This window comes from Myodes glareolus, chromosome 4, assembly GCF_982192425.1.
Source record: "Myodes glareolus chromosome 4, mMyoGla1.1, whole genome shotgun sequence".
NCBI lineage: Eukaryota > Metazoa > Chordata > Mammalia > Rodentia > Cricetidae > Myodes > Myodes glareolus.
The window spans coordinates 68,269,833-68,286,865 of record NC_142029.1 but is presented as its reverse complement, the minus strand read 5'-3'; the positions used below and the strand labels follow the sequence as shown (position 1 = coordinate 68,286,865).

The following is a 17,033-nucleotide window of genomic DNA, read 5'->3' as shown; positions in this document are numbered from 1 at the left end:
TGTAGCTCATCTCCTGACTTCCAATGAGAGGTCAGCATATCCTAGAAATAAACCGGTTGATTTAGTTCAGCAGACTTTTCCATATCCAATGTATTTCTGCCACTGTTGTTAAGAAAATTCAAGGTTAATAAGGGATTATGTAATATATTTATGGGGGCATTTTCTACCCCTTTCTGTTTATTTAGCACATCCTTTATAGTTCAATTTGATCTTTCTATGACTGCTTGACCTGTAGGATTGTATGGTATACCTGTAACATGCTTCATATTTTAATAAGCAAAAAACCATTTAATTTTCCTAGAAACATAAGCTGGATCGAATTAATATCTGTCTTTATTTGTGCAGGTATACCCATAGTGGTCACTAACTTCTAAGAAATGTGTGATTACTGAGTCAGCTTTTTCTGAGCTTAAGGCAGTTGCTCACTGAAAGTCTGAATGAGTGTCAATGGTGTGATGTATATATTTTAACTTTCCAAATTCTGCAAAGTGAAACACATTCATCTGCCAGATTTCATTCCATTGAGTACCATTCGGGTGAGTCCCTGCAGGTAGCAGTGTTTGGTTATATAAAGAGCAAATAGGGTATCTCTTTACAATCTCATTAGTTTGTTGCCAACCTTTTATTAAACCTTTGCTATGATGTGATGTTTTTTGTGAAATTCTAAGACCTGCAACATGCTTCCAATCAATAATTGATCAATTTCTGCTTTACCTTGTGCTAGAGGACCTAGCAGACCAGTGTGGGACCAGATGTGTATTATCTACATCAGACAAAGCCTATTCCCGATTATGTATTATACCTGGGTAAACAATGAAGTCAACTCTGCATCATCTGCTATAAATTCAGCAGTTTGAATATGCAAGATAACTCTTTCTGCATATTGTGAATTCGTAACTGTATTAAGAGGTTCTTTAAAATCCCTTAGCACCATTAGAATGGTATATAATTCTGCCTTCTGGACAGAATTATAAGGGCTTTGTTCCACCTTACTCAATTCATCCGATTTATAACCTGCCTTCCCTGATTTATTAGCATCAGTATAAAATGTACTGGCTCCAATTATTGGAGCATCATGTACAATTCGAGGAAGAATCCAAGAAGTTCTCTTTATAAGGTTAAATCCTCCACTTTGGGGATAGTTGCTATTAATTTCTCCCCCCAAAATTAGCACAAGCCCTTTGCCATGGTTCATTGTCTTCCCATAACAATTTTATTTCATCAGTAGTGAAAGGCACTATAATTTCTGCTGGGTCTATGCCTGCTAGTTGACGAAGTCTCAGTGTACCTTTTGTAATTAATTCAGAGACCTTTTCTATATAAGTTTTTAATTTTTTACTTGGTTTGTGTGGTAAAAAGATCTATTCTAAAATAGTATCTTCCCTCTGCATTAAAATTCCCATAAGAGAAATTCTGGAAGGCAATATGATTAGAATACAACTAAGATATGGATTCACCCTATCCACATGTGCCTCCTGTAATTTTTCCTCAACCATCATCAGTTCCTTTTCTGCTTTAGCTGTTAAGTCTCTGGGACTATTCAAATCTTTGTCACCATCGAAGGTTTTGTTTAAAAGAATTATTAGATCAGGTGTTATCCAAACAGCTGGTAGTAGACTGGAAATGTCTCCAAGCAGTCTTTGAAAGTCATTAAGAGTCCGTAACTGGTCTCTCCTAATTTGTGCCTTTTGTGTCCTAATTTTCTGTAAACCTTTCTGTAATCTAGGTAATTAACAGAATCTCCTCTTTGAATCTTTTCAGGAGCAATTTTTAATCCCCATTAAGGCAACACTATCTTTATTGTCTCAAACATTCTTTCCAAAGTATATATGTTTGAATCGGATAGCAAAATGTCATCCATGTAATGGCAAATTATAGACCTAGGGAATTGCTTATGTATTATTTCCAATGACTGATTTACAAAGTATTGACACAGGCTGGGGCTATTGAGCATTCCGGGTGGGAGAATAGTCCACTAGTATCTCCTAGTGGGCAAAGAGTTATTATAAGTAGACACCGTGAAGGCAAATTGTTCTCTATCCTTTTCTTGTAAAGGTATAGTGAAGAAGCAATCCTTCAAATTGATAATTATAAGAGGCCATCCTTTGGGTAACAGAGAAGGCAGAGGAATTCCAGTCTGTAAAGGGCCCATAGATTGCATTAACTTGTTGACAGCCCTTAGATCTGTCACCATTCTCCATTTCCCAGATTTATTTTTTACAATAAACACAGGAGAATTCCAAGGGCTAGTTGACTCTTCAATATGTTGAGCTTCTAACTGCTCCTGTACCAATTGTTCTAAAGTCTGCAATTTATCTTCAGCTAGAGACCATTGCTTAACCCATATTACCTTCTTAGTTAGCCATTTTAAAGGTAGGGTTGTTGGTACCTCTAAAGGTTTGTAAGTTGCTTTATGCTCTTGTACAGCCTGAATGACTGGTGACCTTCGTGCATAGTACCTTATTACTTCTTTTCCAGAATTATAAGTTCCTGGGACTGCAGGAATGTAAATCTGTGTATTCCATTGCTGTAGCAGGTCACAGCCCCCAAAATTTATTGCAATATCAGCTCCAAATGGCCTTAGCTCTCCTCTTTGACCCTGGCCCAATACAGTCAACCCATCTCATGCTTTGTTTAAGTCAAGATATGGTTCCTGAAGGGTCTGAAAACAAGAATAAAAATATAGAAATAGAAATATAGACACTAAAGATTAGAAGGTAGAAGTTTAGGATATAGGAAGAAGGACACATAAAGCTGTAAACCTAAGTAAACTACCAACAACTTTCTCAGCAGATTACAGATCAATCTTCACAGGGATTACTTTCTCGGATGCCTGGGAAATCTCCATCATGTTAGCTATTTACAACTGACTGTTTTATTACAAGGCCAGAGCAACTCCCTGTAAACTGAGGGTAGTGTCTTGACTGTCCTTAACAAACAGTAGGTGTGAACTGAGTTTAACCCTTAGGAGACAGAGATATGTGACCTCTGAATCAGACACTGTCTCTGTTATGGGAAACTGGCACCACCAGAGGAGAGGCTAGTGTTTTGACTATCCTTGATAAGCAGTAGATGTGAACTGAGTATAACCTTTAGGAGACAGAGATATGTGACCTCTGGGTCAGACACTGTCTCTGTCATGGGAAACTGGCACTACCAGAGGAGAGGCATGACCTCAGTTTGTACTCGGAGATACCAGGAGACAGTGGATAAATAAAAAAGGTTTAATTAATGAGCTCTGATAATGAAGGTTGTAAAGTATGGCAATCAATATCTGAAAATTTACCTAAAAATAATGTGAAAGGCTTTTCTTCTAAATTCTCAGCCCAAGAATCCTAATTTATTAACCTTCTAGTGTTACAAGCAGCCCCTTTTCTGACAATTGCTAAAGGTATCTGTTTTCTCGAAATTAGTGACTTTCGTTGTAGTCTCTCCTAAACATAGTTCATGATGGCTGCCTAATTACTCATGGACACTAGCACTCACTCCCCTCTTTAGGGTCTCCGCTGACCAACCCAAGGGTCAAGGCAAGGCTGTAAAATTCTTTTGTTCAGGGATAATGTCTGGTGCCCCTGCTATAAAAAGTAGGTTCGAAAACCAGACATTTGTCACAGTGTCAGAAGCCTGAACTCTGCCTGTGGTCTCAGCTAGCTGATAAGTTTCTGCATCCCGCGGTGTTTTACTTTTTGCTTTTTATTTTTTGAGTTGCTTTCGGTTTTCCTGGGAACTGGTTTCTGGAATAAAGTTTGCTTCTGGTTTATTAGACTTGGTGGTGCTCTCATCTTTGCGCGACCCCCCTGGACCCAACAGTTCCAATTTTTAGTAATTGAACATCTGCCTCTTGAAGAGGCCAACTTGGATGTCAAGATTCTGGAGTGATGATAATCACATCCACTCCTGTGTCTATCAAGCCAACAATCACAATTTTATTTATACATACTCTCAGCTTTGATCTCTGATCATTTATAGAGGTTTGCCAAGATAAACGCTTCTTATTTCCTAATTGAATTTCTGACTTATCCTCCAAATTTGAACCATCATTTAGAACCTTATGATCTTGCTCAGAAGGTTCTAGAGTTTTTGATTCTCCTGGTGTGACAAGTCCTCCACGGTTACTGGGAATGACTTGGCCACTTTTGGCTTAGGGGCCTGCAAGAGGCCCCTTAGGGAGTTTTCTGATGGTATCAGGTTGCCTTGTTTGTCTGTTGTTGATCTGCATTCATCAATCCAATGACGTAGTGTTATTACTAGAAATTCCTTGCCTGCAATCCCTATTTAGGTGTCCTAATTTACCACAATTAAGACATTTGGCATGTTGATGTCCCCTCATTGCTTTGGAAATCGCTTTTCCTCCCCCAAGATTTGTCATCATAATTAAAGGTCTGAAAATTCATGGTATGCTGGATCCATTCATTCATAGGTGGTGATCTAGACCCTAAAGGCCCAATTATCTTTTTACAGTCTAAGTTTGCATTTTCAAAAGCCAGCAATTCAAGAATTAGTCATCTAGCTTCTGGGTCTGTTACTCTTGTGTTCAGAGTCTTAATTAATCATTGCAAAAAGTCAGTATAGAGTTCCCCCTGTCCCAGCCTAACCCCGGTATATGATTCTACCTTCATCTGTGGTTCTGGTAATCTATTCCAGGCATTCAAGGCTGCTTTGTGGCATAGGGACAATACTTCTTCATCATAAAGATCTTGGACCTGTGGGTCAGCGTACACTCCTACACCAAGAATTTTATCCTGTGAAACCTCCACACATTTTGCTCTTCCTTACTGTTCCATATGTTTGGATTCTTCTCTGAAATAAACTCCAAACATCAAGGAAAGTCCATCTTCTAACAGCACTGATGCTAACTCAGAGAAATCATGGGGTATTGCCCCGAATGATAAGAAGCCCAACTTCTTATCATTTCCTTAACTAATTTAGAGTGCAAGCCATAATTAACGACAGCTTGCTTAATTTCCTTTAAGTCATTCATTCCTACTGGCATACATCTAGCTTCTTTGGTTCTCTTTGAGACTTTAGAAATTGATGCTTTGTCAGAGTAAATTACAGGGTCTGTCACTTAAACCCTGGGTAAACCAGTTCTGACAGCTGGTGGTGGCATTGTATCTTTCCCTTGTTTCTTCTCATCTGGTTCATCAGCTCCAATAATTTCTTCAGTCATTTCAAATCTCTTAACCATTATCTCAAGTAAGGCCTGAATCTTCTGACTTGCAAAGGTTTCTAGTGATTTCCCTATGGCATTAATTTTCTGGTCCCCATTCTGCACCTGTGATTCTGTTGCAAAAAGAGCGGTGGACTGCATTCCCACTGAAATCCGGGCTTCCCGGCTAGTTTACACCCAAAATAATTACATGGAAACTGTATTCATTTAAACACTGACTGGCCTCTTATTGGCTAATTCTCACATCTGGACTAACCCATATCTAATAATTTGTATGCCACCACGAGGTCGTGGCTTACAGGCATGAGTCTAGCCAGTATTTGTCTCAGGAAGGGGAATCATGGCGTCTGCCTGACTCTGCTTTCTTTCTCCTAGCATTCTTTTCAGTCCACTCCACCTATCTGAATTCTACCCTATCAAAAAGTCAAGGCAGTTTCTTTATTAACCAATGAAAGTAACACATAGACAGATGACCCAGCTACATCATGATTCCTAGGTCTTAATGTTGCCTTTCAAAGATAAAATCTCCTCCTTGAACTGCCCCCGGATATCATGTAAGTTGCCATCCTGGAGGTATGTTCTGTCTGTTACCTTATCAAAACTCTGTGATAACTTCTGAAAGTCAAATTCAACAGCCTGGACACTTTCAGGTAAGTTCCTAGTACCTTTAGATAAGGACTCAATTTTGCCTATCATGATATTAATCCTATCAATTAATGCCATATACTTCCATAATCATATAATATGAAGAAGGAAACTGAAACCTAATAACCATAGGCATATAGGCCTCTTGTGATTTCTTCCAAAGTGGCAGCAAAAGCCACGGCTAGAGTCCCATTAAAAACAAAACCTGCCATTTTAACCTGTTAACCAGCAGGTTAAGTACTGTTTCCGAGTTGCAACCAAAATCAATGGAAAGGTGTCAGGATAGATCCTGCAGTAATCGAGAAGTTAGATGTACAAAAATCCAGTGGCTGATAAACAGCATGGCTCACCCTGGGCTCCCACCCTGCTCTGACCTGATACAGGGGACAGCCTCTGTGAGAATGACTGACTTCCCACCCAGCGTCCCTATACTGTTCTGCTGGGACAAAGGTCACAGTGCAAATGTAAACTCTGTGGCAGGTTTTTCAAATAGCCCTTCCACTGGATGTGGCAACAGCTTGCAGCTCTGTCTTCCGGTGCCCAAGTGTTGTGCTTAAAACCCGCTCAGATTGTCCGAGGCCATGGATCCCAGGAGGTGTAGCGTTTCCACGGCTGAGGGAGGGCTCGTGCCAAGCCAAGCTGGCCATACCAAGCTGGTGGCAGACAGCCAAGCCAGAGGTCCCACACCAGTTTGGGTTCAAAGGGTTATTTATTTGAGGAGAAAAACTTACAGAATACCATCTACATGACAACCTGGAAAGAAGTCTAGTCGCTGGAGCAAGAGAGCAAACAGAGGGCTGTCGCTGATTTTTAAAGAGAGAGAGACCACACCCCAGTGGGTTGGTATCTCAATAGCTATTGGCTGAAGCAGCGGAAGGAGCTCCTGCAGCAGTGCCTAAAACATTGACTAATATTTCTTATCTCTAGGAACCCAAGGAACATCTAAAATTAGTTCTAGAATTATAAATATTGGTGTGAGACTTTTTATTTCATTTTGTCTTGATAAAATTTTATCAATAGCTTGACATATAGAAAATTATTATAAAAATATATAGAAAATAAAAACAAATACTTGCATGATGATAATGCTTTAAGATATTATTTAGATGTGGATGTTAATTGGCACTAAAAATACTTTTTAGTGTTAAGCAGAAATGCATTGTAGGTATTCACAACAGACTGATACATGATGTAGATTCCCTGTTCTTCAAAATGGTAAAATCTAGAAGGAGACAGCAGGATAGACCATAGAATAAATGGCATGACTGGCAGGTCCATAAGAGCACAGTTATTATGGAGCCATCTGAGGACTATCAAGGAAGAGTTCTAAGGGTCTGTTAGGATAAATAGGACAAGTCTTCACAATACTCAAATTTAGAATCTTTTCAACTAAAAATACATTGATTTACAAAAATCACTAAAGCATACAAATGAGTTTAAGTGGTTTATTAAAACAAACAGGGTATCTGAAATGAGAAAGACAATAGGAAAACAAGAAAAATAACACCTGGTAAATGTGTTACTTTGAGGGTGTATTTTATAACAGAGGTTTATAAACAAAATTATTTATAAAAATGAATGTTTACATGAAGGTCATTTATACACAGAATCTACTTGCCTATTAATGTAAATCAAGTATACATTCTTTCTATCCTACAAGAGAGGAGACAGACATAGCTATTAAGATTCATTTTTATGTTAAGATCAAAATAAGAGTATCATTAAGCATGACTAGAAAAAGTACAGCTTGAAATGTGAAAAGGACAATTTTCTGTCTCCTGAATTATCACTGTAGAATATTAGTGATGGTTTTCAGCTACTGTGAGGATCTTCTTACAATTTTTAGAGATTAGAGTTCATAATGGTCTGAAACATACTTAGACGAAATGGAGCTAGGAGTTATGGAATTTGTATACTCATACTTTTGAACTTGAAAATTTATGTCCCTCTTAAGTTCTCTTCAGTTATCAAAATTTTTCACTATATGTATTATTTCGACTGATATGTGGTAAGTAACCCATATGTCATGTAACATAAATAAACAAGTATAATATGAATACAAGTAGAGTTTGGTGGGATAACAGAAAGGACAAGCTGAATAGAAGACAAGGGTTAGAGGAAACCAAGGGCCTTTGTTCTGATTTTCAAAAAGAATGCTCTCTTGTTTCTAGTTTTGGTGTTATGCTATGAGGAAACATGATAGAGTGTGTCTTGTCCTATGTTTGAAGGAAATATGAAGACAAACCCACTAGTGTTCAGTGTCTACTACAAAATTTGACTGAAATAATAGATGCAAGACAACGGGTTTAAAAGTAAATTCTGGTAAAAAGAATAAAAGCTCCAGTGATGTGCTTCTGGACACAGATTAGTACAGTGAGCAGGGTACCATGTGCTATTTGGAGATCTCCATGCTTGTCTTTGTAATACAACGTGTTTAAAGGCTTTGGCACTCCTGGAAATCACAAAGTGTAGAAGTTTCTAAATCAATGAGGAAGTGTCTTATTCTATGGGAATCTATTCTAGGCATACAGAAAAGCCTTGATATTGCTGCTGCTTTCACATCCAGGAGAAGATGTGAAAGATGAACGTAACCAGGAGATACTAAGACTTTCTGATGTGGATATTACAGAAGCAAAGTTTCTTGTTTGTGTCTTAATTGGATAATGGTTGGAAAATAAAACTTCTTGGTTAAAAGTCTCTTTCATGCAGGTCAGGACCTGAGAAGGGATAGTTAGTTGGGGGGGGGGGTATGAGAATACTATATGTTATTAGATAGAAAGGTTTCAAATTTTATTTTTCCTATATGAAAAATAGCACAACAATGCACTTGTTAGAGACTATCACTTCTGAAATGAATATTCTATAATGCAGTCCTAGGAAAATACAGTAGTGATTTCAGTTAGAAAAAAAGTACATTAAAATTTCAGAAAAAAAAAACAATGCTGGCAAAGTCCTCAAACTGGATCAATAACTACTTCAAGAGTATTTGAACAAATGCACAGTTTTATTCAATGTTTTCAGTATTATTTCACAGACGGTTAGAGCAATATTATTTTCAATATGATTTATGGTTCACAATATACTTCTACATGCTTGGAAGATTTAGAAGTGATAGTTTGAGTCATTCTTGCTAAGTTCACTTATTTTAGAAATCATTCAGATATAGTTGGTAATACACTTAATTGAGAAGGGTTTGATATATAAAAACCAAATAATAGAAGCCTTTCTATTATATATTGTATCACTTTAAGCAAGACAAATAAATATCAAGCCAAAAGAGCCATGTTCCACACACATAAAGCATAATGAACAATAAGAAGATTTTGGAAGTGTTTTGAAAAATATTTAGAGGTGTGGCTAGTTAACTACATGTTGATAGGATCCAGGGAATTCCAGAATGCTTCCTTCACTTATCTAAAACATTTGGGTTCAATTCTTCCTGATGTATTTTTTCTCAAAAGTTCAGTTGAAGAGGGAGAGGGGTGAGAATAAAAGCAAAGAGGTCAAGACCGTGATGGAGATACCTGCTGAAATAGCTAACCTGAGCTAATGGAACCCTTCCAATGCCAGGCTGACAGAGAAGAAACCAGCATAGGAGCGAACTAGGCCCTCTGAACGTGGATGACAATTGTATGGCTGGGGACGACTGCGGGACCATTGAGAGTGAGACCAGGATTTGTCCCTGCTGCTTGTTCTGGCTATTTGGAACCCATTCCTTCAGGAGGGCTACCTTGCTCAGTCTAGATATAGTAGGGAGGGCCTTGGTACTTCCTCAAAGAAACATGTTAGACTTTGTTGACTCCCCATGGAAAGTCTTATCCTTTCTGAGGACTGTATGGGGGGGGGAGTAGGAGAAGGCTAGGTGAAGGGAGGGAGTGGAATGTGAATTTGACATTTTGACATGTGAAATCAGGAAAGATATTTTTATAAAATAAATTAAAATAAGAAGAAAGAAAAAATAAAAGAGATGGAATGAAGAAAAAGAAAATAACCAACGTACTAACCAACATTTCAAGATTTGACATGCATTGTTGTCTCAAGGCATTTTTCTTGTCAAAACCATAGATATAAGGACTTTCTGCTAATGCAAATAATATTTTACATCTGAAGTGACTTCTTTCGAAGCAACTTATTTAAAGCAAGTTTGACATCCTTATTCCTCAGGCTATAGATTAGCGGGTTCAGCATGGGCACAACAGTAGTATAAAATACGGATGACACTTTCCCTTGATCTTTGGAGCTGACTGATGATGGCTGAAAATACATGAATCCCAGAGAGCCAAAGAAGACAGCAACAGCAGAGAAGTGGGAGCTGCAGGTGCTGAAGGCTTTGAACCTGCCCTCAGTGGATTTGATGCGGATGATTCGGGCAATGATAAAACTGTAAGAGCTCAAGATGGTCAGAGTTGGAACACAGAAATTGAACGTACTGAGGCACAGGATTACTACCTCGTTGACAAATGTACTGGAGCAGGAAAGTTGCAGCAATGGAAGAAGATCACGGAAGAAGTGGTTTACTACATTAGCCTTGCAGAAAAGCAATCGCAGCGTGCAAACAGTGTGAATTGTGGCTTCAATGACGCCTATACCATACACCCCAACTATTATCCAGGAACAGACTTGGTAAGACATGGTAAGGTTATACATCAAGGGCTTACAGATGGCAACGTAGCGGTCATATGCCATAGCAGACAACATGTAACACTCAGAAATAACAAAGGTTACGAAGAAGGAGACTTGAATCATGCATTCAGGGTAGGAAATGAGATTTCTCACTGTCACAAAGTTCACCAGCATTTTGGGGGTGATGACAGTGGAGTAACAGAGGTCAATGAAGGACAGACTGCTGAGGAAGAAGTACATGGGGGTGTGCAGGTGGGAGCTGAGCAGGATCAGGATGATCATTCCCAGGTTCCCCAGCACTGTAAACAGGTAGATTCCAAGGAAGAGGAGGAACAGGGGCAGCTGCAGCTCTGGTTGATTTGTTAACCCCTCCAGAATGAACTCAGCCACTCTGGAGTGATTGCCTTCAGACATTTCTTCTTGGAACTTCTTTGTAAGAAGTGAGAAAAAGATTGTTTATCACTGTGCACTTGAGTGTGACATTTAATTCAATTCTTTTTGCTGTTGTGTCTCACATTTCTAACAGCTCTTCATGCATGTTTTTATTTAAAGACTTTAATATGAAATGTACAAATAAATTTCTCATGTATTCATATATACCTGTATTCCATGAATACTCCCAAAATAGATATAACAAATTCTATGTAGTTGTCTAACAATTTCTCATATTTATCTTGTAAGTATTATTTATTTATTCTTATTTTATGTGCAATGGTGTTTTGCTATGACTGTCGAGTCCCCTAGAACTGGAGTTACAGACAGTTGTGAGCTACCATGTAGATTCTGGGAATTGAATCTGGGCTCACTGGAAAACTATTCAGTGCTCTTAACCACCGAGTCATTGGTCCAGCCCATAAATACTGTTTTATATTAAACTATCAGCATCATCCTGGAAAACTCTCAAACAATACCTCTGAAAAACTTTTACCATAAGTTAATAAATGAAATGAATCTTAAAATATTTAATATTGTAGCATAGATTCTAGTTATAATAAGTTAAACAAGACACTAAATATAGTGCACCTCTAATTATAAAGAAAGAAATGAGACTATCTCTACTGGTTAATAACATCGCCAGATGAAGGTTCTATGGTGATATGCAAAATATTCATCAGTATGGTTATGGGACGAGACCAGTTCAGGCACCCTCTCCTCTGCTGCCCAGGGAACAATCTGGGGATCTCTCCTTGCACCTGGGAACCCCCTCTAGAATCAAGTCTCTTACAAATCCTAAAATGGCTCCCTTAGTTGAGATATTTACTTCCCTGCTCCCATATCCATCCTTCCTCCATCCCACCCATCCCAATCCCCCAAACTATCCTGAATCCTCCCCTTCTCCCTTCTCTCTACCCAAATCCCCTTATATCCACTCCCCAATCATCCACCCCCCACCCCCTGTGCTCCCAAGTTTGCCTGGCAATATTGTCTACTTCCAGTATCCAGGAGGATAACTATATGATTTTTTTCAGGTTCACTTTCTTATTTAGCTTCTCTAGGATCACGAATTATAGGCTCAAAGACCTTTAATTATGGCTAGAATCCACTTATGAGTGAGTACATACCATATTCCTCTTTTTGGGACTGAGTTACGTCACTCAGTAAAGCGTTTTCTATTTTCATCCATTTGCATGCAAAATTCAAGATGCCATTGTTTTTTTTACCGCTGAGTAAAACTCTAATGTGTATATGTTCCACACCTTTTTTAACCACTCTTCTATTGAGGGGCACCTAGGTTGTTTCCAGGTTCTGGCTATTACAAATAGTGCTGCTATGAACATAGTTGAAAAAATGCTTTTGTAGTATGATAGGGCATCTCTTGGGAATATTCCCAAGAGGGGAATTGCAGGGTCCTGAGGTAGGTTGACTCCCAGTTTCCTGAGAAACCGCCACATTGATTTCCACAGTGGCTGCACAAGTTTGCATTCCCACCAACAATGAATGAGTGTTCCCCTCATTCCACATCCTCTCCAGCATAGGCTATCATTGGTGTTTTTGAGTTTAGCTATTCTGACAGGTGTAAGATGGTATCTCAAAGTTGTTTTGATTTGCATTTTCCTGATTGCTAATGCTCTGTATAGAAATCCTAGTTAATATGTGAAGAAATTTCAAAAAGTATTTAAATGATCAGCAAAAAGCAGAATAGCGGATGTAAAGGAAACAACCACTAAACTCATTAGTAATTTAATAAATATTATGATTTACTAATATATACATTAAATGAAAGAAATATAAAATATTTCACTGAGAATTGTAATGTGTGGAAAGGAATTTACAGACATACAGAAAAAGTATTTATTTTTCATGAGTCAATTCATGAGTCAATGAAAATAGCCTTGTGACAGTAGATACATTTTCCAGAATTAAACTCAATGATGTCCTTATCAACTTCATGATTTTAATTTAATTTACTTGCGGAGGTATCATTATACTTCCATGAAAATTATGTGACTAAAAATAATTACAACAAACATAAAACAAGAGAAAGAAGCCCTAAACCTCCCCCCACTGTCTTGAATCTCACTATAATATTGTTATATTTTGCTTCATGTAGTACTTAGTATAGACAGATGTGGCAATTAATGGAATGAGTTTGACATTCCAGAAACAAGCTTATAGGTATAAGCTGTGGATATAAGTGTTTGTGACCAATCAAATGAAAATACTTTTTAATCATATGGTACTAGGATAGTTAGATAGACACTTGTAATTAATACTGAGATAGATACTTTTACATACTATTCATACAGACTAATTCAAAATGGACTATTGCAACTAAATATAGCAGGTAAAGTTATATCAATATTGATGAAAAACACAACCACATTTTTACAAATTTAGAATTAGTAATGTTTCTTAGGTAAGAACCCAAATCAAGAGATATCATACAAAATTAGTAAACTTAACATTATGAAAAGTCTGAAAAAGAGACACATAGTATGGGAAAAATTCAAATAATGTATTCAAGGAACAGATTTGAGCCAAATAAACTTCTGGGGCCTATGCACTAACTAGTATACGATGTGGTTCTGTCATTGCAGCATGAAGCACATTAAGGCATGCCCTAAAACAAATGACTCTGAGACTGTTTTCATTGGCCATCTGACTAGTCTTCCTCTGTCCCCTGCCTCTGGCAGTGATGTGCCAGAAAGGAAAGGTTGTTATCACACAAGCTCCATTATGCCTTAACTGCGTCATTGTAGACTTGATACTAGTCATCAATGTCTGGTCCATTCCAACTGACTAATTGCCCTGAAGTCTACTATGTTCCCATAAATTCAGCTGCTTCCTGATCCTCTAACACTACCTTTATGTTTTAATAGCTTTGACCTTGGTGGAGGATCATAAACACTGTCCCCTGTATCAGTTGTCTTAGCCTCCCTTTATCTAATACATCTTAGCAATGAGTGAGTCACCAGCTTTGCTTGCATCTTAGTGTTACTAAAACAGAAATGACATGCAGCAAACTTTATGTATTTAATTTGTTCATATTGTACACATTTAAACACTCATGACACTATAATAAACAAGGTAATGAATATATGCAACATTTTCAAATGGTGCCTTGTATGCTTTTGTAGTTTGTGAGTTTAGAAGGCTTAATCTGAGACCTACACACTCAAGTTTTGATTGGGCGCATGCCAATTTATTAAGGGCAGGCATTGCATTAAACAGAATGAATTTATAATTTACCTTCCCAACTTTAGTAAGATTTTTACATTGATTAATTTTCCTGTCTCTCTGCCATCCATCCTATAGTAGATTTTTTGTATGCTTTCCTATGGATTTTACTGTAATCCTTACTGTATTTAAGTAGAATAATTTAATGCTTTTCCTTTTGCACCTGGCTTAGTTCAGTTTGTACAGTATCTTCGTCATTTGTTCATGTTGATTCCAATGTAAGAATTCTTTTGGAGAATAAAACAAAATTTTCTTATTTAAAACTATTTAATAATGCTGTACAACAATAAAATCACTAAATTATACCTGCACTTTAAATTTTTACTATATTTCAACAAGTTCTTCTAGGAAAAAGCTGTTTTCATGGTTCTGTATTAACTTGACAAAATCTGTATAATTTCTGTAGTCATCTTGTCTGCACTAACCAGTTATGTTTTGTGTCTGAAAACAGAGGAGAACACACCAGAGTTGTAGGGACCCAGGGAACTTCTAGAATTTGACCTAGAGTTGGAAGCTTGACTTGAACAAAAGCATTTTATCACAAAGGGAGATGATAACCCATGGGAATTATTATAAAAATTTATAGAAAAGTATGTGAATACAATGAGGATGCTGCTGCTTCAAGAAGGTATTGTTACATTCAAAAGTGACAATCAGAAATGATGTTTCCAGTACTAAGTACAGAGAAAATCATAACACAGAGCCCTGTTCCTCCTCAGACTACTACAGTCTAGAAGAGGAGAGGGAGGTAGTCAGTCTGATTGCTTAATATTCAAGTGTTAAAATTACACTTTTCATGTTCAAAATATGTGGTTCTATTGAGTTGGGCAGGAGTGGCTAATGCCTTTAATCCCAACACTTGGGAAGCAGAGACAGATTGTTCTCTAAGTTTAAGGCCAGCCTGCTCTACAGGAGCTAGTTCCAGGAGAGGCTCCAAAGGTACAGAGAAACCCTGTCTCGAAAAACAAAAAAAAAAAAATGAAAAGGTGTTTCTATAAAAACCATCAAAGTGTAAAAAGAATTTATGTGTTTGATTGATGAAAACAAGGTGTGTTAATGAGGAAAGAGCTAGGGATATAAAATATAGGTCTTCTTGGTGCCTTGTGCTAATTTGCAAGGGTGTTTTAGAGCATTATATGCTAAACCTATCCAGGAAAATAGAATATTTATCTTAAAGTTATTTATACCTAGTATCTACCTGACCATTAGCACAAAGGGGGTTGCATTTATTATGTTCCCTACGAGGATATAGTACAGCCATTTAGATACACTTTGTGTTAACATTAAAACCAATTCAACCATTAATCACAGCTGAAAACATTTTAGGCTTAAATGTCTTGGTTTTGCTGCCTTCTAAAATGTCTCATCAAAATATGGGTGGCCATTTCCCGCTACTTCCTATAGTGTCTAGAGATTGAATTTCAGAAAAATCTGTCTTGTTCCGATGTGAAACAGTGCTAGGAAACTCTAAATTCAAGTACTTACCTTTTTCCTATGTGGAAGCTTCTGTCCCAGTCTGTGTTAGAGCCAGTGACCTTCACATGAAATAGCTCTGTAGTAGGCGACGATAAATCAAAATACCCCCCCCTCCCGTTTTTGCAGGGCATCAGGACATGGCATTCAAGTTCTAAACAATTCACAAATTATAAGCCAAGTGCCATTATTCATGTCCTATCTTCCCAAACCTCTGATTCAAATGAAGTTAAGGTAGGTTTGACATATAATAGGTGACAGATAAGTAAATACAAATATCGTATTTACACACAGAAATACACACACACAAATCCATAAACACAAAGAAACTCTCTCAAGACTTTCTATCATTAGGATGAGCTGCGTAGGTGATGGGGGGGGGGGTAAGAGCAATTAAAATTTCCTATTCTATTCCCCATGTGACACTCTTATTATCTCCCTGGTGTACCATTCTCTCTGCTGTGAAATAGTAGCAATATTTTGGTTATGTTAGTAACTAAGCCCTAGTGGACATGTTTGTTAAAGCACACATATCACTGACTTATCCAAATTTACTGTATGAAATAGTAAAGGGAATACATAAAAAATGCTTTAAAATGTACATTAACCTCTTGAATAATACAGGCTATTGCCATTCCTCTTAGTTGCATACCAATGATTGATAGTAAGACGTTATTTCTGAAGACATCACACACTTTGGTCCAATACCGTGGAGAAATAAAGTCAATACTGAACAGAAAACTTACTTCCTACAGGTTAGTTTTCATACTAATAGAATATACTGTGTTGATTGATTGTGGAGTGTTTCTATTGCTGTGCTAAATGTCATAACTTATAGCTTACTTCATTTTACAGCTTTTAAGTCTACCATCTAGGGAAGTAAGAGAAGGGAATAGATATGACATCTATGAAAAGATGTCATAGAGAAATGCTATTTGCTGGCTTTTCCCATGTAGCCTCTGAGCAGCTTTATATATATATATATATATATTTCCTAGGACCATTGGGCCATAGGTAACATAAACTACAGTGAGCTTTGCCCTCCCATATCTATCATCAGTCTAGAAAATGGATAACAGATTTGCCCCAAAAGTCAATTTGATGAGGAAATTTTCTCAGTTGACTCTAGTTTATGTCAAGTTCACATAAAACTAGCTAGCACAGGTAGAATGGCCATCAGTAGTCTGAACTATAATAATAACTGCCATGGAAAGATGTGTCCATAGGTTTCATAGTTCCATGGGTGCTATGGGAGTAATCAAGTACTTATTTATTGATTTAAACCCTGTTCTCTAGTAGAAAACACATTCCTGGTACTGTGATCTGCCTCAGTAGTAAGCCTCCTACAATCATTTTGCTAAAAAAAATGAAAATATCAAACTGCCACATAATTTCCTAACTCTATACATGTAGATTATATGCAATTCTCAGTTCTCATTAGAGA

At 37.5% G+C, this 17,033-nt stretch overlaps 1 protein-coding gene across 2 annotated transcripts; it reads right to left on the bottom strand.

Annotated features, from left to right (window-relative positions):
* Positions 1-4,723: 4,723 nt before the first annotated feature.
* LOC125388827 (olfactory receptor 8G50-like) lies at positions 4,724-10,852 on the bottom strand. Of its 2 annotated transcripts, XM_085688518.2 has the most exons (2): positions 9,942-10,852; positions 4,724-4,751 (listed from the first exon to the last, which is right to left on the bottom strand). In XM_085688518.2, the coding sequence occupies exons 1-2, from the start codon at positions 10,850-10,852 to the stop codon at positions 4,724-4,726; spliced, it is 939 nt and encodes a 312-aa protein (XP_085544644.2). The 2 variants fall into 2 exon arrangements, with proteins under 2 accessions (XP_085544644.2, XP_048273114.3); XM_048417157.3 differs by lacking the exon at positions 4,724-4,751 and having other exon boundaries at positions 9,914-10,852.
* Positions 10,853-17,033: the final 6,181 nt, after the last annotated feature.